Source organism: Dermacentor silvarum, chromosome 1, assembly GCF_013339745.2.
Source record: "Dermacentor silvarum isolate Dsil-2018 chromosome 1, BIME_Dsil_1.4, whole genome shotgun sequence".
Classification (NCBI taxonomy): Eukaryota; Metazoa; Arthropoda; class Arachnida; order Ixodida; family Ixodidae; genus Dermacentor; species Dermacentor silvarum.
Window position 1 is genome coordinate 100,926,014 of NC_051154.1, and position 25,936 is coordinate 100,951,949.

The 25,936-nt window shown below is 45.6% G+C and overlaps 1 protein-coding gene across 1 annotated transcript in view; it reads left to right on the plus strand.

Moving 5' to 3' along the window:
• LOC119433626 (F-box only protein 22) overlaps positions 1-24,370 on the plus strand; it is a 67,542-nt gene extending 43,172 nt beyond the window's left edge. The window contains exon 4 of the mRNA XM_037700885.2: positions 22,688-24,370. Within this exon, the coding sequence (XP_037556813.2) occupies positions 22,688-23,324 (637 nt within the window). The 3' untranslated portion in view covers positions 23,325-24,370. The remainder of the gene's footprint in view (positions 1-22,687) is intronic.
• The last annotated feature ends 1,566 nt before the right edge of the window (positions 24,371-25,936 follow it).

The following is a 25,936-nucleotide window of genomic DNA, read 5'->3' on the forward strand; positions in this document are numbered from 1 at the left end:
ATAACTTGGTAATAAAAAATAAGAACATTGTTATATGTTGTGATATTAACATTAACATCATCAATCCTGATAGTGCGTCATGTTTAGAGTACATGCACTGTTTATACAGCTTTGGCTTTTCTTCGCATATTTCAGCTCCAACTAGGAATGATTTACTGGGCTCCAGTACACTAATAGATCATATTATCTCCAGCATTTCATCTGATCACATTGCAGGAGTGGTAGATCATTGCATTACAGACCATAATCCTATTTTTTTCACCTTAGGCTTTAAAAATATAAAGAGTAATAATACATTGACAAAGCGGCAATTTGACTGTCAAATTGGTGCGGTTAATTCATGCACTAGACTGGACATCGGTGATCAAGGAGGATTGCGCAGAAAAGGCTTTTGCGTCTTTCTTGGAAACAATAGCTATGTGAATAGAAAACTGCACCATTTACATACTGTGACGAAGTGGTTTCGTTCACCCAGAAATGCATGGATTAGTAATTCACTGTTAAAGGCCATTAATAAAAAGAATAACCTTCATAAGAAATTAAAGTCGCAACCTTTTAACCTTGCATTAAAATCCCGCTTTCAGAAATATTCTGCAACATTATCTTCTTTATTAAGGCGCGCTAAGCGCAATTATTACCAGGATCTTATTGTAAAAAACGCAAGCAACACGACGCGCTGCTGGAAAATTGTAAAAGAGTTCCTGAATAAAAATGTTTGCTCAGAGACCACAATAAAAATAGCTAACACATTCAGTGAGCATTTTTGCACATCTATGGATACGTAGCAGCTGGCGTGTCCTTTACCTGATATATCTCTGTGTAGTCATTGCTTTTATCTGCATTCAACAACTGCAGATGAAGTTCACCAGGTCATCACGTCTTTGGAGACTACAAGCGTTGGATTAGACCATATTGATTCATGCAAAGTAAAACTAATTTCAATATTGTCAGTTTTGGCACTAATCATTAACAAACTGTTCACTGCAGGGGTGTTTCCGAGCTGTCTTAAAGCTGGTAGAATAGTTCTTGTTTTCAAGAAAGGTGATCAAACTTCAGTAGGGTATTACAGGCCAATTTGTATCCTTTTTTTTTTTTGGTAAAGTGATTGAAAAGCTATCCCACACTTGATTAATGCGCTGCTTAAAGAAATTTAACCTTTTGTCACCTCAGCAATTCGTATTTCGCCATGGATATTCAACCGAACTGGCACTTATTACTTTAACTGAAGAAATCAAGCAAGCTGTTGACAGAGGTCTAATTGTGGGCTCTGTATTCATCGATCTGACGAGGGCCTTTGACACCATAAATCATCGCTACTACTTGTTAAACTCGAATTGTTTGGTACATCTGGTCCTCCACTAAACTTTATTAGAGACTACTTGAGTAACCGGTCTCAAATGGTACAGGTTAATGGCCATCTCTCATCATCCAAGCTAATTAACGTAGGAGTCCCACAGGGATCAATTTTAGGCCCACTTTTATTTTTGATATTTATTAATGACCTATCCACTATTGTTGCTAAGACCAAGTGCATACTTTACGCTGATGACACGACCGTGTTTACATCCAGTAAATCAATTGCCACACTCCAGTCTAACCTTACCACTGACTTAAACAATATTACCTTATGGTGCCAAAGTAATCATCTGCACAATAATCCCACTAAAACCACATCTATGGTGTTCCATTCCCCGCGAATTTCAATCGACGTCCCACCTTCTGTTCACATTGGTTATTACATCACGCAGGTTTCGAACGAAGCACGGTTTCTCGGTGCCATCTTAGATACTGAACTAAAATTTCATGGACACACTCAATCACTTGTGAAAGTGAAAAAGATTGCATTTGGCATCCAAATTATCGTCAAGACAAGAACTTATTTTCCACCTCACATCATACAATCTTTGTATTTTGCTTATATTCATAGCCATCTTTCGTATGGTGTATCGTCATGCGCCAATACGTACTTTATGCATATTGAATGTCTGCAGCGATTTCAGAACCAAGCTATGAGACTAATGACTTTCACCCCATTTAAGTTGTCCTGCAGGTCACTGTTCCCTAAACTTATTCTCCCGTTATGACAATTATTCCGTCAGAAACTATCCATAATTGCATATAGGCTCATCACACACGACATGGTCATTGAATGTATTGATGCTGAACACATTACTAACACAACAGTACCCGGTTTTCCCTGCGCAGTAATCTTCTTTTACCTGCCGTCATGACGAATTACGGCCAAGTTCACAGCCCTCTTCTCTTGCATAACAATATGGAATTCATTATCTTTCGAAATAAAATCATCACATAACGTTCATACACTCTCCGTGCGCACCAAGAAATATTGCATTCAGGAATTAAGCGACTCATCTGAATTAATTATCAATATATTTGTCATGTTGCTGTATACCTTTTGTTTTTGTATAAGTAATTAATATTATTGATAATGAAACGAGTTTAGTCTCTGATGTCGGATTGATTATTCTTGTTAATATTCATTTGTATATCTTTTGTTTTTGTATAAGTAATTAATATTATTGATAATGAAACGAGTTTGGTCTCCGATGTCGGATTGATTATTCTTGTTAATATTCATTGTTATTCTGCTTGTTCACATGCTTTTTATTATTTTTCATATTTTTCAATAATTAGCATTGCAATTAACTTATGTATCCACTTACCTGTTATAGATAATCAACTTACCTAATTATTATTATTATTGTTCACATGACCATACTTCTTTGCTGTTTTTTGTATAATACCCCTATTTACGTAATCAGAGGAGGCCCTCCTGGCAGCTTTTTCAAAACTCTGGGACCTCCTTCAGTAATACTATCACTCTGTAACACCAACATGACTGTTGCAATAAACTTTACTTGACATGCCATGCTGGTCATGGTCATGACTGGCCTTCCAATACTCATTCTCGGCCATTTTTTTTTTCCTCGCTTGTTGGCTCAGTTGACATTTCATGCTACATAGAAACTGGTTCTCCATCGTCAGTTCTTTTCGATTCATAATTCTTCAAGTATAAATAAATCTCTTCGCCTGGCAAAGTGCAAATGGACCTGCAAACTAGTTCATCATGGCTGCGCTGCTGTGACAGAGCACCAAGACATTTGCTTCACCTGTAATTTAACTTGCAAGGTATTTGTGCATATAGCTTCGCAATGCTATTTCTTGCACCGGTTGCTTGTGCAGAGGCAGGGAGTGCGCTGAAAACACAAAACGAGTATACTCAGTATGACAGGAGCTGTGTGTGGGTGCCCGAGTTATATTGGGAGTAGTAGTTGAAGGGCTAATGAATAAATAGGTTATCACTTGCACATATGATCAGATGACAAGACATTCAAACCAGACATTGTATATAATGTCAGTGAAAAGTTTAGAGCACAAACAAATGAAACCGTAGCACCCACCGACGCCGCAATGCGGGGATGCTAAGGTCGGTGCTCTCAGCCGGCGCCTTGGTGCCGGCTGAGAAAGTATAGGAAAATAAAGATGGGTAACACGTGCTCGATGCGCAAGCTTAGCACGGGCAGTTGTGTTCTAGAAGCATGCTATGCTGGACCCTCTTGTTCTCGTGCTCCGCTGCAACCCCTCGGTTCCTGACAGTGGGGACACTTCTCAGCTTGCTTGCAAGACGTGATCGACCAGATAAAGTAGCAACGGCGCGCGTCCATCAGCCCGGTGACAGCAGCAGCTACCTATCGGCGGGACGACTCAACTTCAGTTAGAACGCAGGTGCGAGCTTGCGCGTAGAAGTAATGCGCTGAACTCCTTGCCCCGTCAAGGCAATGCCCTCTCCCCCACGCTCTCCCCTCAGCATGGTGACCTAATTTTGTGCATCACTCAATAATTTCAGATTTCCCGTGAAGTGCCGTTCGCTATAGCAACGGTTGATAAAAAAAACCTTTTCTGTCTTGAAGTTGCATTGCTCCATGGAAAGGTATCCACTGCCGTCACAGGGCCGATTCACGTGTGCTGTTGCTACTTTATCTGGTCGATTGCGTCTCGCAACTGTCCACACCTAAAGAGTATATATCTTGCACCATGCTCCGGCCTAAGAGATGACAGACCCCAGCAACCTACCGCTCTCAGGCAACCTTCCACCTGATGCTACCTCGTGCCCACGGGACATCACAGCTCTCCAGCTCCGCCTACCCACTTTCTGGTTCAAGAACCCGCAAGTTTGGTTCGCCCTGGTCGAAGACACCTTCAATTGCACCACATCACCTCGGAGACTTCTCGGTTTCACCACTTACTTTGGAACCTGACTCCTGAGGTGGCTCAAGAGGTAGTGGATGTCATCGCTGCACCTTTCGACGATGCCCTGTACCAGCAACCTAAACAGAGTATTCTAATTTGCACCATGGCACCTGAGAGCGCGTGCCTCCAGCAGCTGCTCACCTCCGAGGAGCTTGGAGATCGCTGCCCCTCCCAGCTGCTCGACAGCATGCGGCAGCTCCTGGGCACAAGCAACGTCGACTCGAATGGTGTGCTGTTAAGGGAGCTCTTTCTGCAGTGCTTGCCACAGTCCACTCGCCTTATCTTGGCCGTTGTAGGGGACTTGACCCTCGATTGCCACGTCCAGCTCGCTGATCGAATCCACGACGCAACTTCTCCTTCAGGCGCCGCCTTCTCTTCAACACCAAAGTTCTCAGTCATGTTCCGCTCAGAGTCCCAGATCCACGAGCTCGCCGGTTTCATTGACACCCTGTGGACATCCTCTCATGATCAGCGCAACTCCTCCTCACGTCCTAGCCGCCGTTTGTCTTCCCTGAGCGGCCCCTGCTCGCGCAGTCCTCTAAGCTCGCCAATTTGCTGGTATCATCTAACTTTGCAGCACCGGCACCACCAGTGCAAGTCCCCATGCAACTGGTTGGGGAACGTGCTGCGAGATCACTGACAGCAGCATGTTACCTTACCTTACAACCCAGCTGCCTTTTTCTTAGTCATGGATCGCATTTCTGGCCTGTGCTTCCTCGTAGACATGGGTGCCGAGGACGGCATACTGCCGTCCTCAAAGTGTGACCGCACTTCTAAGTCACCTGGACCTACACTCCGTGCGGCAGACTCTACCTCCATCGCTACGTATGGTCTGCGGTTCCTCACTCTCGACCTTGGCCTGCAGCGCACTTTCCGGTGGGTCTTCATGGTAGCCGACATCAATCAGGCTTGCGCCACCATCGCCTGTTTCACAGCAAGACGAGCCTCTCCATCCCGTGTTCTGTTGGCTATCGCTTCCACTGGCATTTGCACGCAGATCCCACCATGTTCGTACGCTAGAATCCTCAAAAACTTTCCTGAGGTCACGAGGCCCTGCAATTTAGATCAGCCACCCAAGCACCACATTGGCACGCATGGTCCATCCGTTGCCGCTCATCCGTGTTGCCTCTTCGGTGAGCATCTGGCCATTGCTAAATGGGAAGTCAATCACATGCTCCAGCTGGGCATTATTTGTCCTTCATCCAGCACTTGGGCCTCCCCACTCCACCTGGTGCCTAAGAAAGAACAGAATGACTGGCGTCCATGCTGCGACTACTGCATGCTCAACACTCACACGGTCCGCGATAGCTATCCCCTTCTACACATCCAAGATTTCACAGGCCCCTTGGAAGGATGCAAAATCTTTAGTTAAGTGGACCTTGTCAAGGCGTATCGCCAAATCCCCATTGAGCCTGCCTATATCCCAAAGACGGCCATTACTACACCATTCAGCCTGTTTGAGTATGTACGCATTCCCTTTGGGCTACGCAACGTAGCTCAACCTTACCAAACATTTATTGCTGAGGCCTCCCTGCTGTATTTGCCTACATCAATGACATCCTCGTCGCGAGTCCCACTCCACAAGCTCATGAGCGTCACTTCCCGGAACTCTTTCAATGCCATCAACAATTTGGCCTGGTTGTCAACCCCCAGAAATGCTTGAAGTCTGCTACGCTGGTCCTCTTGTTCTGGCGCTCCGCTGCAACCCCTCAGTTCCCAACAAAACCTTCCAGGCCAGGTAGTCACACTCTCTGAGTTTGACATGTTCTATTTATCATGTGTATTGACTTTGTGATACAGATTTCTACACATTTCTAGATGCTATCTTTACATTGGGGCCATTACAATGTAAGCACTCCTTCCTCTGAATTGTATTCCTTTAATATCATCCACCGCTTGTGGCTGGCTTGTTCTTGTGATGACTTCGGTGTAGTGCCGGTAAAACCACTGACAAGGAAAATAATTGGAATAGTATTACTACATTATTCCGGCCCTGAATAAAAATCTTCAAAGCTCAATCACCTTTCTGATTTTCTGTCAGACCTCCTCTTCGTTGCACTATCCGATTGACAGTATGTCAAGCTGAAACAATTCAGAAGGAGAGTAAAGTGAATACCACTTTAAATTAGCACAGAGGACATGGACACAACCACTACTTAACCCTGTAAGTGCCGTGGACGAGTCTTGCTCGGTTACAATTTTTTTTAAAGTGCCATGGATGAGTCTCTCTTGTCCTCGTGTTTCCAGGCGCGGATCCAGGGGGGATGTCCTGACACCCCCCCCTCATATTTCTGCATCACCCCTCGTTGACAGGGTGATGGCCCTGTCGCCATCACCCTGTCATAATATGGCCACCAGCATTCTTCAAAAGCATTTTTCGCGAGTATCAGTGGTAGCAGCCTCTAGCTCGCTCACAAGCTTAGCTGTTTTCCGTAGGGGTGTGGTGTCGCGATGTTGTCGTAGTTATATTTTCTCATGAACACTTGGACCTTCTTGTGCCGGTCATGCCTACTCGTTCCGTTGTCGGCATCTTGAGAATGAGGGGACGTCCCTTTTGTCAAGCACGCCGATGTCCGCGTGAGCACCTTCGCGCCTGATTAACTGAGTTCCCCCTCGGTGTGTCATCGATTGCCTCTTACCGTTACCTGGAAAAGCCAGGGGTGCGGCGTAGCACGTTCACGCCGGAGAAAAAAAAAAGCTAACAAAGCGGAGAGGTGTCGACAGCAGCAATTTGAATACAGACAACGCGAACACAGACAGCGAAAGCATGTACCGTGCAAAAGCGGAAAATGCGTCGAAGAACCACGAGTCCGAGGACGAACGTACCGTCTGGAGTCGCTCATGCAGGAGAAACTTCAGGAAGAACGTCTTGCCACGCCTCCTCCTGGCGGCAACATGCAACACATCAGCCCACACCCTCTTCTGAGCGCACTACAAAACCTTCTAGTACACTGTAGCCGGACCAAGCTGAGACCACGCCGTATTTCTTTGAGTTTTATGTTGTCTCCTGTCAGAGTGCCCCAGTGTACAGTCTAATCTTGGTCAACAAAGCAGTAAATACATCAACTTAATATGTCCCCCTGTCCTTCGCAGCTCATTTGTCTGCCCTTCAATGCCGCGTAGCGACTGCGTGGAATTTGGTGCTACAATGTCACAGAAAATAGTATCGACATTTTTAAGGCGAAAGCTTTAAATCTGTATGTTTCAAGGTCGCTGTGAGGTATAAAAAAAGTGAGTGAGCTCGCCTCGCGCTCGTGCCACTACTCGCGCGTTCGTTGGCGCTGGAGAGGAGGAGGGAAATGTCATGGGTGGCATGGGAGGGCATTGACGGAAAGGGCAACGGCGGTGCTGTGGAGGAGGAGGGAAATAGCAGCAGCGCAGTAGGGGCGGGGCGTTGAGGGTAAGCGCGGTGGCGGCGCTGGGGAGGAGGAGAGAAATGTCAGCGGCGGCGCCCGTAGAACATTCTGGAAACGGCGGTAGCACACTCACAGCGCGCTCGGGCGCCTTGTATACATCGCTGCGTGGGCGCAGAGCTTCATTCCACATCGTTGTGGGTCCAACTAGGCTTTCGCCTTCACATTCTTAGAAAGTTCTGAGCATCCCCCATAATTTTTCCACTTGTGTCCAAGCATTCGGTACAAGACACTGAAGCCAGTAAAGGTAAATATGTGTACCAAAAAAAAAAACAAAAAAACTTATGACTATGCTCTTTTTGCCTAAAGTAAGTCCCCGAGAATGTATATAAAAAACCAGAAAGACAAGTTACCGTTTTCCATTTTGAATTTCCCTTCTCTTCTGTCGTAGTAATGGGGAGGCCTGTGTGTCTTGTGCTAAACAGCTTCAGTCATCATCCACCTTCACAGAGTGAAGGTGGATGACGACTGAAGCTGTTTTCTGAAGTGAAGGTGTTTGACGACTGAAGCTCATGATTTTTTTGGTTCACGTGAGTTCTAGCTAGATTTACACCAAGAACTTCATACCATGTTGTTACGCAATCTATATGTGACATAAATTGTATCGTGTGTTTCTACAAAAATGAAAGACCTCCCAGCCCGTACCTCAAATGTGAGACGAGCCTTTGTCAATTAAATATAAACGAAGCGAGGTCCACTCATTACCTTTTGATGTTGCCCTGCGTGGATTGTCAGGGAACTCAAGGATTGTTGAGGAGCAAACAGTGCACAAATGCAGCAGTAAATTTATGTTATACTTTGTTTTATTCCCGTGTTGCTTTCAGTATTCGTGATAAACCGTAATAAAATGTTAAACTATTCAGCTGTGCACTTTTTTGCTTTTCAGAGTTGAGTGTTGTGTCTGCCTTAATCAAAGGAGTAACTCTCCCTGCACTCTTATAACTCATCTTCTCTTCGGGAGGAGCATGCAGCTTTCAGTTTCACAACTACGAGTAATATTGTGGTTCCGCGACCAACCTGCTTAATGAAAAAGATCTCTTGCCTAAGTGTTCATATATAAATAATAACTAGCAACTAAACTAAGAGCTACGCATAGGCAACTTTTATAACTGTACCGCTCATTGTGATCACAGTTACACGTTGACAACATCCAGTACAAGTGGAGTACCGTTCGTATGCTATAAGTTTTGCATTATATCTTCGCACTGTTTTATTGACGTACAATAAGCAGAGGAGGCTCAAACCCACCCGACCAGTTTGTCTGAGTGGGCGTTCTTGCGAGCGGGCGAAGGCCTCGAGCCGCAGCTGCGCAGTGGGGGAGCGTGACGTCAGCGGCCAACGCCAGTGCGTGGTCCTAGGATGGCGTCGCGTGGTAAACAAAACTTAAAGAAACGGGAGCAGAATGGGAACGCTTGTGTAATAGGATGACGTCTCGTGGGTAACAAAACTTGAAGGAAAAGAAACTGGCTCGCGCTCTCGGCTACTACACCACATCGTTCTTCTTGTAGGTGGCGTCGTGAGTCCTCATACGCGGCGATTCGCATATCGTAAACAACCAGCGTAGTGGTTGGCGCGTTGGAGTGGAAGCATTAGTCTTCCAAAGCAAACGAAGGTGTCTCAGCCGAACACAAAAAGGTTTCTTAAAGAAATCAAGGTGTTCCAACCGAACTCCTAAGACGGACCTGTGCTTACTCACCTGTAACGAATCAGCAACAGATCATCCCAAATTTTATCAGAAACAATACAGATTTAGATATATTATCAGGCACGTACACCCGCCAAGCACATGGCTGCGTTGGGCAACATCCTTTTCTTATAAGTGTGGAGAAACCAAATACAGCCCCAGCTTCGCTATAGGTGTTGCACTAGCCGTATAAGAGGCGGGTTTATGGTGAACAGAAACGGTGAATTTCGGTAAATAAAAGATTACTATCATCATCATCATCATTGACAGAAGCTGACCCCCCCCCTCAGAAAAAAAAAAACTGGATCTGCCCCTGCATGTTTCAGCACCCTTTCTAAATTCCGTTAACGGCCCAGGCTCGTCCTATCCATTTTGACATTCTGGCGAGTTCACTTTTTAGCTGCTAAGGCGCCTTGGACTCCATTCGCCCAACATAGATTTAAAAAACGGTGGCTGCCAGGCGCGTGTAATGGTGTTGCTGCCCCCTCAAGCGTGCACATTCTTCAGTAGCAGGCCTTGCTCATCTAACGCCATCTTTATCCATCTACAGCAGTAAAAGAACATCAAACAAGTTGGTGCATTGTCTGTTGCAAAAGTCGAAGCAACACTGGCAGTATAGTCCGCAAGGTAACATGCTTGTAGTGTAAATAGTGTTGTGTGGGACTTTGCCTCGTACTGTGTTTTGAGATGTGTCATATGAAAGCGACCTTCTAATCTTCCACAGTCACTCTTCAAGAAATTCGACTTTTCACATTTGCAAGTCTTTCTGAACAAATGTTTGCTCCAAAATGTACCCGTAGGATTGAGCAGTTGCATTGGAACTGAACCCTTATAAACTCTGACATTTCTAGTCAGTGTGCATGGTTCTTGTTATTTGGTATTTTCAGACGCAAGTTATGAATTGACTACCCCTATGCTATATCGACTACCCTATGCTATATGGAGTTGGCACAGGAGTGGCATTTGGAGCACCATGGCTGATACAGCGCACCTTTCCACTTCGCAGGCGATCTTGGTGTTCTTGCTGCTGCTGTGTCCTGTCACAGCGTACTCGGCGCGTGACCCTTCACAACGGCTGCTACTATCAAGCAAGGCCAGAATCTACCAGCAGACTGGCAACTATCTCCACATCGACCCACTACAACTACTGTGCTCAGCCTTCTGCACACCATCATTGTCAACTGTGTCATCACTTGGCAGTGGCAACTTAAGCGGCTGTTCGAGCGTCAGCCCGTTTAGTTGGCGCAGGAGCAGCATTTGGAGCACCATGGCTCATACAGCGTACCTTTCCACTTCGCAGGCGATCTTCGCGTTCTTGTTCTTGCTGCTGCTGTGTCTGTACACAGCGGACTCAGCTCATGACCCTTCGCAACGACTGCTACTATCAAGCAAGGCCAGAATCTACCAGCAGACTGGCAACTATCTCCACATCGACCCACTACAACTACTGTGCTCAGCCTTCTGTGCACCATCATCGTCAACTGTGTCATCACATCGCAGTGGCAACTTAAGCGGCTGTCCGAGCGTCAGCCCGTTTAGTTGGCACGGGAGTAGCATTTGGAGCACCATGGCTAATACAGCGCACCTTTCCACTTCACAGGTGCGTAAAAGCTTTCTGCTTTATCCGAAGAAAAGTGACGACCCATTTTTGGTATTGCTTTCGTGCCAACAAGTACTCTGTTAAATTGTCGGCGATTGTTTCTCTATGGCATTGCTGTTAATGGGCTCAGATGACGTGGAAACTAATCCGGGTCCTATTACACGTACTTGAGGCATTACTTGAGCTGCAGAATTTGCCCTCCAATCCTTCTGAGCAGGTGGAAGTACTTTTCCGGCTGTTAAAAGACCTTTAGGCTCGTTCTGTACAATCTGCTAAGGGTCAGGCCGAGTTGATTAGCGACGTTAAGGCTTATATTAAGGTTGGTCAAAAGAACATCAAGATCAAAATTTAATGTATCCAGAAATGAATAGACAACCTTGAAGAAAAAACAAAGGTTTTAGACCATCTCGATGATGAAATTACTGGAATTCAGGCGTCCGCGCACGCCCAAACAACTTGGCTTGACTCTTTACTACTGCGCGTTGACAAGCTTGAGGACAGATCGCGACGCAATAACCTCATTTTTCATGGCATCTGTGACCCTCGTGAATCATGGGAAGAGTCCAAATCATGCATAAGAGAGGCACTAACTGACATAATTGACAGCCTGTCTGACGCAGCAATTGAACGTGCTCATTGCATTGGTCACTACACGCTGTTACGTTCGGCGACCAGCAGGGGCAGCGATCTTGGAAGTATCTCCTGTTTACCTGCGACGAATCGCTTCGGGAGGCTGAAAAACGTCTCGCCGGGAAAGATCAGCGGCGACACCATGTCTCTGCACCTTTCAAAGAGTACGTGTCTCGACACTATAGGAAGAGGAGACTCTTGGAAAAGGGCAGCTACTACGACGCTTTCTCACGGCCGCTCGACAGACCAGCTGGCCGCCAAGGCCGTTCTTCAAACCCGTCGATGGCTGGCCCATTCCAGGAACAACAGACGCGTCAGTTCAAGTCAGGCGCGAGGCCACCTGTCTACGAGTGTCTCCTCCTTTATGTGGGGGAGTGAGCAGTGTGTGCCCGAGGGCATTTCTCCGAATGTGGTATTAGGTGGTTCGTTTGGAAAATGAAAGGTTGGGCGCCGGGGGATTATGTGCTCTCTTGCCCTCAAGGCAGACCTTCGGTGACTCTCGACGCTCCGATTGGAGGATGGTGGGACCGCCGCTTCGACAAAGGGGCTTTTAATAAGCGCACTTTTGGGGGCCATCGGGAGTGCTCTCCCATCTGCCCTGAGATGGTAAGCAGTGTGCTTCGATCTAGTATGCTTCGATCCAGTCATGTTAGACTGAGGAGACATATCGTTCTCCTACTTCTCCTGTAAATAATGTAAATAAACCCTGTACTCTTCGTTCTCGATGAGAACCTGTTCCTCCCTTCAACAACGTCTTCAGCGTCAGCGTGGATGAGGCGGACGACGGCATGCGCCAGCTACCACTTTGGATATGTCCGACTTACACTCTTACAACTGCTGGCAAGGCCACTACCCCAGCTCTAACAACGGCCAGTAAGTGTCGCCCAATTAGTAGTTAAATTCACCAGCACGAAAACGAAGGAAAAAGTACTTTCTGCGTGCACAAAGCTTAAAGAAAAGGACATTTCTATTTCCGAAGATTTTTCGCCCGCCACCTGCCATGTCCGTAAAAAAATAATTGAGTGCTCTAAAAGCCAGCCCCAACCATGCCCTTTCCAGTTAAGGTACACCAAACTAATAATTAATACAAAACAGTTAGTCTATGACCCGGCAACAGACACCATCAACGAGTATGCGCCGTATGAACCACGAGATAACGGCCGGCATGTAAATTCCCAGCACATGCCCAGTTAAGAAAATGTGAGGGGAAGTGGACGAGAATCATGTGTCGTATCTGTGTTCTTTACTAATATTCGAAGCATCATGAATAAGTGCGCTTCCTTAGCATCTGCCTTAGAGACTTGCAATGCTGACATTTTTGTGCTTACCGAAACGTGGCTACATTTTCAGATTTGAGATAACAAAATTCTTCAAACTGCGCGTCAGGGAGGCGGCTGTGCTCTTAGCCATTTCTAAAGATTTCCCATCTCAGTGGATTTCCCAACAGTGGCCCAAACTTGGAAACGGTTTGGGCCACTGTTGAAATAAATCGCCAGAAGATAATCATTGGTGTTTGTTACCCCCCCCCCCCCCCCTTTATTCATCTAATTTCGTGAATGAGATGCACAATATCATTAACATTGTTACATCTCGTCATCCTACATTACCTTTATTTTTACTTGGCGATTTCAATCTACTGAATATAATATGGAACACTGAATCTCCAACTTTGCGCCCTTTTTCGTCATTAGCCAATGAGTTCTTAGACATGTGCTCTGTCTTTTCACTTTCACAACTTGTTACTCAACCCATGCAACTACCGAATCCATTGTGAAAACACACTTGACCTTGTATTATCATTGCGGCCTGACATAGTTTCCGCAATCACGTATTTACTCGGCTTGAGCCACCATTCGGCACTTTCGTTTGACAAATATCTTGCAACCAAAAACCGGTAAAAAATTCAAATCTTTTTGAAACTACGGGACAGGAAATTTTGAAGCCATCAACGCCAAATTATCTGCTTTTATAGACGTGTTTTTAAACAACTTCGACAACCGTAGCGTTCAGACCAACTAGAATATGTTTGATGCAAAAATTGCTGAACTAACAAATACATCCCACTGCGCACCCTTGCATGTAATCAAAACGCCCCATGGTATAATATTCGTCTCAAGCGCCTGTCTAATAAAAAGAAACGTCTGCACACATCAGCGAAACGTTCACATAGCACAAACCGGTGGACCAAATACAAACAGGCAACTGCAAGCTGCTACAGTGATGCCCTGGACATTCTAAAGCGGCGCTTTGCTAAGGATGACTTGATCATTCAGGATCACATGCAGCGACTCATCGACTTGCAACCCGTTCGATCCCCCAATGACCTTCGTGGACTTCAAAGCCTTTACGACACTGTGCAGTCCCAGACACGTGCCTTCAAGACTCTCGGGATATTGGAAGATAATTATTCTTCAATACTCTACCCCATTCTCCTGAAATCGCTTCCTCACGATATTGTCCTCGATTTCAACAAGACCATCGCACGCCAGAGTTCGGAGGAAAGGGGAGGAGTTGGAAGCACTGGCGAACAAGCACAGCGCACCCAGCAACAGAAGGCGAGCATTAACTCTATGCTGCTGTTTATTCAAACAGAAATAGAGTCTCGAGAACGAACAGTCCTGCATGTTTCTGTGCAAGAGGACGCATTGAAGAGCAAAGATAAAGAATTTTGCACTACCGTGACATCCACATCGCACCTTTATCCTTAATGAAACTGCCGTGCCATCAACGCTCAACCACAGAGTCTTTGACCTCATCCACTAAACCCGTTCGTCAAAAAAAGGACAGCTTTTTCTGTGAATCAATGACCCATTGTACAGAGCAGTGCAACTCTGCAATTACTCTCGAGGAAAACTCGTCGCTGCTTCCGTTGTTTCCTGGAGCATCACGTAGAAAAAAATTGCATAAGAAAGGTAAAATGTGGAAAGTGCAATTGGCGCCATGCGGAAACAATGTGTGACCCAAGGTTGATGAAATCGACCGCCAGACCCCAGACATTCTCTAAACAGGTACAACTCGAGATGACTGGAACTGGCACCTCTAAACGGCTCATATATCTCCAAACAGCTGTTGTTTGGGCAGCTGGCCTGGATAGTGAAAAGGTTCACGTTTTATTGGATGGATGCAGCCAGCACACTTTTGTGACCGAGCAATTGGCTGAGAAACTTAATTGTCAAGTATTCGATCACGAGTGTCTGACAGTAGGACTTTTTGGAGGGCATCATGACAAGAAGATTTTCCGACGAGTGTCTGTCACTCCGAGTTCAGTGCATAGTTGCAAGACACTGTTGATCGAAGCTCTCGTCACGACAAAGATCTGTGACCAATCTATTCCACGACTGAGTGGAGACTTTACTGACAAGCTTGAGCACCAAGGTTATTACTTCACCGATAACTATCAAGCTGAAAGCCCAAAAGCTGTCGATGTCTTAATCGGCAGTGACTATTACTGGTCATTTGTCACTGGAAACGTACAGAATTTGGAGAACGCACTTAAAGCTGTCTGGACTTCCTTAGGCTGGACTCTGTGCGGACCAGTAGCCTCTTGTGCTACCGTCACACACTGCAATGAGACAATTGTACTGAAAGTGGCAGTGGAAGAATTTAAGATCACCACAGATAATTACTGGGACTTATTAATTATGGGGAATAAAATCCGATGGAAATAACAAGACACAGAACGCCGACCCAGTTCTGGATTTCTTCAACAGCACAGTCAAGATGGAGAATCGTCGTTTAGTTTCCCTTCCATGGAAACCGACAATTCTCAACCACAACAGTTCGAGAAAACTCACATACACGTCTAAATCAACTTCTTCGAAAGCTTTGCCGATGCCCCCAGCAAGAATATGATGCTGCCATACGTAAATACACTAACGATGGTGTAGCTGAGAAGGTCACTGATGATAATACAGAAAACCCAGTGTATTATATGTCACACCATGCAGTAATCTGCGAGGACCGTACCACAAGAGTAATGTTGGTCTTCGATGCTTCTTCACATGAAAAAGGAGAGCTCTCGCTCAACGACAGCCTGTACACCGGACCAAACCTCAATGCCGATCTCATAGGACTACTGCTTCGCTTTAGAAAACATCGCATTGTTTTAGTAGCAGACATCAAAAAAGCGTTTCCGCAAGTAAGCATCACCAGCACAGATCGAGACGCTTTGCACTACCTGTGGTTGGAAAAAGCACCCAAGTAAGATCAACCGTTGTCTAATGTTGGCATCTGGCGTATGACCAGAGTACCATTCGGCACGACCTGTAGTCCCTTTCTTTTGGCGGCGACCATCCGTAATCATCTGGATCAAGCGTCATCTGCTTACCCCGAAACTACAAAAAGGATGTGGGGTTCCATATATGTTGACAACATTTTAACAGGAGCGGACTCTGTCGAAGACGCATCCAAACTACAGTCAGAAGCCACCGAGATATTCGCAAGTGCTGCTATGAAGCTACACAAGTGGGCTTCGAACGACCCACACGTTCTTGGTACTCTATCGACACAACCTCCGGAGTTGCCTCTTGGACAACTGACAGGAGTACTGAAAGTCCTGGGATTGGTATGGCATCCTGACACCGACATACTGTCGTTTAGGCCGCGAAACGCTATAAAGTTTGTTTAACAAAGAACTGATACCAAGCGGTTCATGCTACAGACAACCTCTCGCCTATACGACCCTCTCGGTATGCTGACTCCTTTTACAATAAGGATGAAGATACGTTTTCAAAACCTTTGGAGAAAAGGCGTTGACTGGGAAGAACAGTTGCCACGGGATGCTCTACACGAATGGAAGAGTTGGTGCAATGAACTTCCACAGCTCTGTGACATTGAAATTCCCCGATACTACCGACAGGGCATACATGGGCTTGGCGACAAATACGCACTCCATTTTTTTCGCTGACGCCAGTAAATCAGCCTACGGTGCCGTTTGCTACATTTGCAAAGCAGGAAGTACGAACGACAAAAGCTAGTCTTGTGCAAGTCCAGGGTGGCCCCAATAAAAGAGACAAGCCTTGCCAGACTCAAACTACTAGCCTGTCTCGTCTCAGCATGAATGTACGAGTACGTGCGTCAAGAGCTAGCCGAGGACATTACGTCAGTGCAGTTTTGGACTGACTCAATGATAGCACTGTACTGGATTACCGGCGATCCTAACAGATGGAAAGACTTCATTCGCCATAGGGTAACGGAGATTCAGAGTTAAACGGACATCACAATGTGGAGACACTGCCCTGGAAAGCAATATCCTGCTGATTTTTTGACAAGAGGAGCTTCGGCCTGTGAATTAATAATAAACTCAGCCTGGTGGACAGGATCCCATTGGCTTACTTGTGAAGAGAATGAATGGCCACCACACCGTAGACCGAACTCAACCGATCTTCCACCGAGTGTCACGGAGAAGCGTACTCATTGGGTACCATGCTTGCAAGTCGCCATGCAAACCGAACCACCTATTATGGACATTCATAACTACAGCTCTCTTACGCGACTACACCGTGTTACAGCTTGTATACTGCAATTTACCTCGAAGTTGAAGCGGAAAAGTGTGTCCTGGGGAGCCCTGAATGCAGAAGAAGTACAAGCCGGTGAACTATACTGGATAAAGAAGGTTCAAAGCTGAGCCTTTTCTCCTGAAATTGACCGCGTCTCCAAAGGAGCTCAACATGTAAAGGATTCTATACTTCGGGACGTGACATGCTTCCTCGACAATAGAGTTCTTTGAGTCGCAGGACGCCTACAATACAGTAAGAAATCATACGATGAAAAACATCCAATCGTCTTACCAAAAGACCACTATTACTGTGAGCTCCTCGTCATGCAGCACCATCGGCAACTTCATTATGCAGGAGTTCGGGATACACTTGTATAAATAAGGGAAAGAATTTGGATATTACGATGACGGCAGCTAGTCAAGAAGGTCATCAGAGGATGCATCATGTGCCAACGCTACAACGTCAAACCTTTCTCTGAAGTGACTGCACGGTTACCACCTGAAAGAGTGACCGCTTCGGAACCCTTTCAAGTAACAGGACTAGATTTTGCCAGTCCCCTCTACGTTAAACATCCAGATGACTACGCCAAAGTGTATATTTGCCTGTTCACGTGCGCCGTGATTAGAGCTGTTCACCTCGAACTAGTAGAAGACATGACCGCCACAAGCTTTCTCAACACTTTCCGATGCTTTGTGTCGCGGCGGGGACTTCCTTCTGTTATATGTTCTGACAACGCCTTAGCATTCAAGAAGAGCAAGAGAGAGCTTTCGAGATTGTGGAAGTCATCGAGAAACGAAGAAGTTTGTAACTTCATCACAAACCATCACATAAAATGGAAATTTATCGCCGATCATGCACCATAGTGGGGCGGTTTTTACGAGAGACTGATCAGGTCGGTCAAGACGTTGAAGAAGTGCATCGGCTAGGGATATCTTACGGAGAAACAGCTACAAACAACTTTAACTGAAGTAGAAGCTGTGATCAATTCCCGGTCAATCACATATGTTTATAGCGACTGTCGAGATCTGGAACCTCTCTCCCCGGGTCACTTTCTCATTGGAAAGCGAATATCTGCACTTCCCGACCTAACACGCGGCGAGATCACAGCCGATGGTTGCCATATACTACCTATGTGGGAACAACAAGAAAAAACTCGAACTTTCTGGAAATGTTGGTCCAAAGAATACTTCTCGGAGTTAAGAACAATGTCAAGCTCTAAGTCAACGACATCGTTTGACAGAATTAAGAAAGGCGACCTCGTCCTTCTACAAGAGCCCAGCAAGCCCCGGCAACTATGGAGCATTGTTCGAATAGAGGAGCTCCATAAAGGAAGGGATGGCAAGACAAGAACCTGTACCTTGAGACTACTGGGCGGATCTACCATTAAATGGGTCGTTCAACACCTGTACCCGCTCGAATCAAACTTTTTGTGAACTTCTGCGCGCGGGGCAGTTTGTCCCATTTTTCTGTGTAGGGCATGGTGCGATATGTCATCAGGAACTTAGACAAAGTTTCTTGCAAACTTTCTGTTGCTGAGGCTTTTCGAAGCGCCTTCTTTAACATTTTCATGAATCTTTCAGTAAGCCCATTGCTGTTTGGGTGATATGCTGAAGTGAAAACTTGTGGATGGCGTGCTCTTTCATGATTGCTTTGAACTGGAATGACGAAAACTGTGTGCCATTATTGCTTACAATTGTTTCTCGTAAACTGCAGTGTGCAAATAAGTCACGTGGCTTAGCTATAGTTGCTTCTGTAGTTGCCGACGCCATGTCATTAACTTCTGGCCATTTTGAATGTGCATCCATGGCAACTAGCTACATGCATTACAGAATGGGCCCACAAAATCAGTGTACTCGTGACCACAGTCGAGTCGGCCATATCCACGTTTGGAGAGGTGCTTTCTGAGGCATATTCTGCTGCTGTTGACGTGCCAGACAGGGCCTTACTTTGAGGTCTTTTTCCATAGAACGCCACCACAAGTAGCTTCGCGGTAGTTCATTGCTGCGCATGATACCTGGATGGCCCTGGTGTAGCTCCTCGAGAACCAGTGGCTGCAGTTTCAGTGGCACGACCACCCGCATTCCACGCATCAGACACCTTTCGTGGACTGTGAGCTCCCTGTGCCTGTCAAAATAAGGCCTCAACACTTTATGGTGAATATAGGAAGGCCAGCCCTTTTTGGTCAAATCTATGACAAGACTGAGATCGGTGTTACGCTCTGTGTGACGTGCAGTGTGTTTGCTTGTCACAGGCAAGGACATTAAACGCAGGGTATAGTCTCATTTGGACCACCTTCCAGATCTGATGTTTCTAGAGGTAGACGCGAAAAACAACCTGCATCAATATTTTGTGCTGAAGATCTGGGGCCTTATTCTGAAACGATACACTTCGGCATATCTATCGCCTTGGCCAACGGCGCACGGCTCATTGGCTGTTTTAGCAAAATTTGATGAGCTGATTGGCTGGTTGAGCACGACGTCATCCAATTGTGCTCAACCAGTCAATCAATGACGTTGTGCTCAACCAGCCAATCGGCGCGTGCCTGACGGCGATATTGTCGCCCTGGCAATACTATTGCTAAAGTGGATTGTTTCAGAATACGGCCCGTGTACACATGCTCATAGTTGTATGCTGAAAGTGGTTTTGCCCAGTGTTGCAATCTTGCGGCAGCTATGGCCGGAATGTCACTCTCTGACCCAAGAAATATTCGCAGTGGCTTATGGTCAGTAATTAGAGCAAATTTTCGACTGGATGTAGCAATCACATTTCTTTACTCCAAAGATTAGGGTGAGCGTTTCCTTCTCAATCTGGCTATATTTGTCTTCTGCCTTTGTTAGTGTTCTCGAAAAATAGGCACTTGGTCTTACCGTGCCGGCACCCAGTCCATATGCTGATGTGTTGCACGACAGCTTCAGCGGGAGCGCTGGGTCGTAGTGCGCAAGCACTTGGGGATGACGACAGATTTGATAGCTTGAAAAGCAGCTTTGCATCCTTGGTCCCAGCACCAACATGCACCTTTCAGCAAAAGGCAGTTGACGAGGCCATGCAACGAGCGTAGCTGTGCAACGTTGGTAAGGCCTGGAGCATTCAAAAGTGCTTCAACTTTTTCATTTGTAGGCTGAACCCCTGCCTTGCTGGTAACGTGACCCAAAAGTTGCATACTTTGCTTTAAAAATTTTCATGTTTCTTGCTTTAGGCACACACTTATTGCAAATGTTTGAAGCACTGCTTCTAGATTCCTGAAGTGCTCATCTGCAGTGCTTCCCATTGCCAAAATATCGTACTTCCCATTGCCAAAATGTTGCACCAGTCCAAGCGAGGACGGGTAAGTCATTCGTGACTTAAAATAGCTGGTCCATCTTGTTCCAGTATGTAAATGGGAACAATGTCGACTTGGTCTTTATAGCACACGCATGCTTTTACAACACTGGCAGGTTTAACGACTTGGTGAAGGTCTTGAGACTCAGGTCTGTCGACTGCATCTTTAAAGGGAGTTGGAGTTTCTTGAACTGTTCTTTTCATTTCACTGACACTGTTGCCCCTGTGGCTAGGTCCATGCTTATCGGATGCCTTCGATTTTTACGTCGACGATAATGGGACGGCAAGCTTTCAGCAACAGCATCTTAACGGTCCCCGTTTCATTGCATTGGAGAGTGTGAATCCACTTTTTCCAGTGGGCTGGTTTCTTCTGGCTTCCTCGGCATGCGCGCTGGATGTGGCTCTTCTTTCCGCAGTGTGCACTTGTCTGCGATATGCAGGCAGACCCTGGAAAAGTGCTTGTCAGACCCTTAGTGATAAAACTTGTATGAATGCTTTCTTTTAGCCTTTTCATCAGAGTTCATTTTGTGCAAATCACTTCTCGATTCTTTCATGTACACTTCTTGGACATTTTTATTTGCTTCTTCCAAGCCAACGATGCGCTCTATGGCGTTTTGAAACGTTAGCATCTTGTCTTCAGCGAACAAATATTATCGCTGTATGTCAGTGTGAAATAAACCTTAGATGAACCAGTCTCTAAGTGACTCATACAAAAAACCGCCTAATATGTACGCACATTTGAGCAAGCTTCCCAATTCCGCTACATAGTGTGCAATGCTTTCATGTTCCAGCTGACTGTGCCTATGAAATTTAGTGCGCTCTTCTATGACAGACACTTTAGGCATAAGGTAGCTATGAAGCAGTTCTCCAAGTTTCGTGTGCGTCTTCTCCGAAGGTTTAGCTGGTGCAACCAATTACTTAAATAATCTACGTTTTTGGGCCAGTGTGCTCAGAAATGTGTGCACCTTGAGGTTGTCCGAGACCTTGTTTTTCCAAAAAAAGGAATTTAGCCTCTCTACATACGATAGCCAGTCACTTGCAGCTTCATTGAAGGCTTCAATTTTCCCGATGTGACTAATTTGGCATTTTGAGAGACTTGCTTGGCTGCTCTTGAGCTGCTTGGGCGTCCATAGCTTCTTGTGTTGGTGTTGCACACATGTGGCCATCCTCGTTGCCAGTTGTGATGTTCGTGGGTGGATAGATAAGGCAGATAGATGACAACCAACTGCAAAACTGTTCATTGCTCACCAAGCAGGTTCCTTTCTTGTGCGCTAAGGGATGGTGCTCGGCTTTTAAGGAGCACCACGTGACATAAGAGTTCTGACATTGTTGTGGGTCGGCGGCAGCCTACAACAAAGTCCATGTTAAAGAATTCCAGGCAGTCAAAAATTAATCTGGAGCGCTCCACTGTGATATCTGGGTGTATCTTTGGTATGCAAAACCACGTAATTACAACCTTCCTTGCTGTGTCTTACTGTTGTGTGTTGCACGCAACTTGACCTTGAAAACTACACTCTTGGTAACAGTGAGAAAACTCCATTTGTAAGCAAAACTTTCTGCGCAATTGCACATATGCCGTTTATTTGGGCATGAATTCACACCAGATGTTTTTCTTCTTTTTTTTATTAATATTTTTTTAAGCCCTGTGCTTGCTTCCTACCTGGTTTTACCATCATTGGCCATCTCTCTGAAATAATGAGACTGACTAGGCCCAATTGGGTACTTTTGCAGTGCAGTAGCAAATGCACAGGCCTGTCTTCTATTGTGAAAGCTGTGGCTTCATAAAAAATTGATGCAGGTAGAAAAAATTTTATTTAAGCAAGTTATAGTGAACATGACACAACCAGGCAGAAATACCTTGGCAACTGAGGCATATGGCCCAATGATCTGTGATGCTGCACTGAAATCTGGACCTCAAGGAAAAAGGTCTCACAGTGAATGTATTGATTGTAAAATCGTTTTGCAATGGCCTTGAGATGAGCTCATTGCTCTACCTTATATGCATCGTAGACTGCAACTTTTATGACATGCCCAACTTATAAGTGGGCGAAGTATCAATCTAGTGTTTGTGGCCTTGTTTTGAGTGTGTGCATCCATTAGTCTTTTATAGCCACTTTCATGCACTTTAACACACCATTAGTTGGCACTTGTGCCTGAGCTACTGGCACAAATGTCCTAATGACCTTTGTTAGTCTTTTGTTTTAAAAAATTGGTCTGGTCCTTGTTGCAGTAAAGACTGAATCTTAACTGCTGATCTTTTGCTCTTGTGCAGGTTTGCCACTGACATGTTCAAAAACCTTGTGGGCCTTCCTGTGGGTGAAGAGGCAGTGGATGTTAAGTGTGTCTTGTGGTTCACTGTCAGCGATGTGGCATTTGGCGAAAACTATCAGCTCATGTACGACATGGTCACTGATGTTGTGGCCAGCTGTGGCATGCGGCGCTTTGCCCTTGGAGGAGCAGTCCTTGAGCAGATGACTGTAAATAATGGCCTAAATGGTATTGATCACTCAATCCTGTGTGCTGGGTTGTGCTTTTCTGGTGATTCTGTACGTTCTGCATCAAAAGTAGTTTCTCCATCTGTGAAAGGTGCCGAGACAGTTGAGCGAGAGTTGACGAAGTTCCGGCTCGACTCTGGCTTTGATAGCTGGGACAAGTCCTGCACCTTTGGCTTCATGTTTGCTTGTGTGGCACGTGGTGCGAGACATCATGGAAAAACAAATGTTGAGGCAGATGCATTTGCACGTGTCTTTCCCGGTGTGCCGCTCATGGGCGTGTTTGGAAACGGTGAAATTGGAGTTAATTATCTGCCAACTGATCAGCAGCTGTTGGGACCGGTAAGGAGAAAGGAGAATTGCTTTCATGGCTACACCACAGTGTTTGTTCTGCTGTCATGGAGCAAATGCCGATAATCGTAACTGATTCTGTCAAGCATTTGTCTAACATGTGAGCATTTTTCACTGCAGTGCCTATCGTGGACATGGTGAATTCGTTTCCATGTGAAATTCTAAATAAGATGAACTTGTCCTACATTAAAGGTCCTTTGGTTGATTGAGCAGTGGTGACAACAAGTGCAGGTTTGTTTTCTGCTAAGCTGTGGCCAAATTATGTTGGTGCTCGGACAAAAGATACCCTCTCTTGTTTCCCCCCCCCCCCCCCCCCCCGGTTTTTTTTTACCAACCGTACTGTAGTATTTCAATAATTGAACATATTGGCACTTGTTTCTTTTTTACCACACAGCTCCAACACACCCATCTGAAACAAATTGTAGTCCTTGAGAAGTGGTACACATGCAAAGGTCTTATGTTCTGTTTTTCTCTTTTTTGTTATTCTGTCTACTATTGTTATTGATGCTTTGTGTGGGTTTTTTGCAAAGGGTCTTATGTTCTCTTGTTCTTTTCTTTTTTGTTATGTTTTCTTTTTTGTTATGCCATTGTGGGTGGTGCTTTTTGTTGGTTTGTTGTGAAAGGTCTTAATGTTCTCTTGTTCAATTCTCTCCATTTTCTTTCTTTCTTGTTATACTATCTACTATCATAGGTGGTGCTTTTTGTGGGTTTGTTGTGAATGTACAGTTGAGATCGCAAAAGTTAAGATACTATTGCAGCATCAGCAAAAAATATCAATTTTTTCTCGGACAGCCATGCATTGCATTGGTTCGACAGGTGCAAACCCGCATGCCTAGGTTGCGACATGACGGGGTGGTAGCTTTTCTTTTTCCTGTCTTTCTTAATCTTAAAGAGAATTTTTTTAAATCACTTGTGGTATGTAATACAATTGTACTTCTTGAACTAGATTGTTCTCATAGGATATTGTTTGCTCGAAAAATCAAAATGAATTTTAACAATTCACAAAGTTTCACTAATTAACTTTAAATCTAATTACTTTACTGCACATATTAAAATTTATTGTAGCGTATGACTTCGAAAGTCATATCTACTTGGAACAAATTGTGAGGGATGACACTATGGGCGCAATCTTGTACGCGTTCCAAAATGGAACGGAGGCGGTCCGTTCCATCGAGCCGCACACGATTGGTCAATTTGATCGTCACGGTTCAAATTGACCAATCGTGTGCGGCTCGATGGAACGGACCGCCTCCGTTCCATTTTGGAACGCGTACGAGATCGCGCCCTAGTTTCGATATCATCATCATTGTCATCAGCCTATTTTTGTGTCTACTGGGGCGGGACCAAGGCTTCTCCTAGAGATATTCCATTACCCCTGTCTTGTGCTAGCTGATTCCAATGTGCGCAATTTCATCACCCCACCTAATTTTCTGCCTTCCTCGACTGTACTTACCTTCACTTGGCAACCATTTGGTAACTCATGGTCCGCCGGTTATCTACTCTACGCATTACATGGCCTGCCCAGCTCTATTTCTTTCTCTTAATGTCAGCTAGAATATCGGCTGTCACCGTTTCCTCTCTGATCCACACCGGTCTCTTCCTGTATCCTAATGTTACGCCTAACATTTTATTGCGATAGCAATGATATGGACACTCCAAGCACATTTCTACCGTCGCTGTCGCCACCGTGAGGTTCTGTATAAAGTCCAATGGCGATAACATCGTTGCCGCGTGCCGTATGTGCGAGTGAAAGTGCGCGAGGGACGCGCGCTTTCACGAAGAGCGAAAGCACGAAGGAGAGCAAACGCGACATGTTCCGTCGTGTGAAAGGCCGTGGGGGGATGGGAGGGAGGGAAGGCGACGTTTAGCTGCGGCACCAAATGTGTAGCTTGCAACTGGGCGCAACGGGAACAGGCGACTCAGTCTCTCACGTGAAAGGAGGAAAGTGGGAAGGCAGCGTGGGAGGGAGGGGATGCGGCTTCTACTCTGCCAGCTACTGCGTACTTGTACTTTGCGTGGCTGAGGGCTGTCGCGCGCACCATATCTTGAAAGCGATCTCCACTCGACTTTGACCTTTGTATGTGCTGTGCTTTCGCTGCTCAGTTTCCATTGAAGCGATTGACCGCATGAACCTTCGCTCGCTGCTGCTGCGCTTGCTAACGCCAGCGTTTTGACAGTGCTTGACTGCGGTCATCGAGTGTGATCTATTCATGTTTGCTTGTATGCGCTGACACCATCCTTGTTAACTCAGTCAGTAAGCGATTGTGTCCAAGTTTATGCAGCCGATAAAACTACTATCCTTACACATTATAGCTCTCTACTAGTAAATTTGCTATCGCAATTGATGCTTCGCCTTTCGGGCAAAACTGTGACTTTTTTGTTCCGTCGCTCTTTGTGCGGTCCTGAACTTGTTCTCGAGCTTTATTGTTAACCTCCAAGTTTCTGTACCATATGTTAGCTCCGGTAGAATGCAATGATTGTACACTTTTGAATGACAGTGGTAAGCTCCCAGTCAGAATTTGGCAATGCCTGCCGTATGCACTCCAACCCAATTTTATTCTTCTGCAAATTTCTTCTCATGATCGGGGGTCCCCTGTGAGTAATTGACCTAGATAATCGTGCTCCTTTACAGACTCTATACTCGCGGACAACTTTCTGTGGCAATGAAGCGAAAGCTA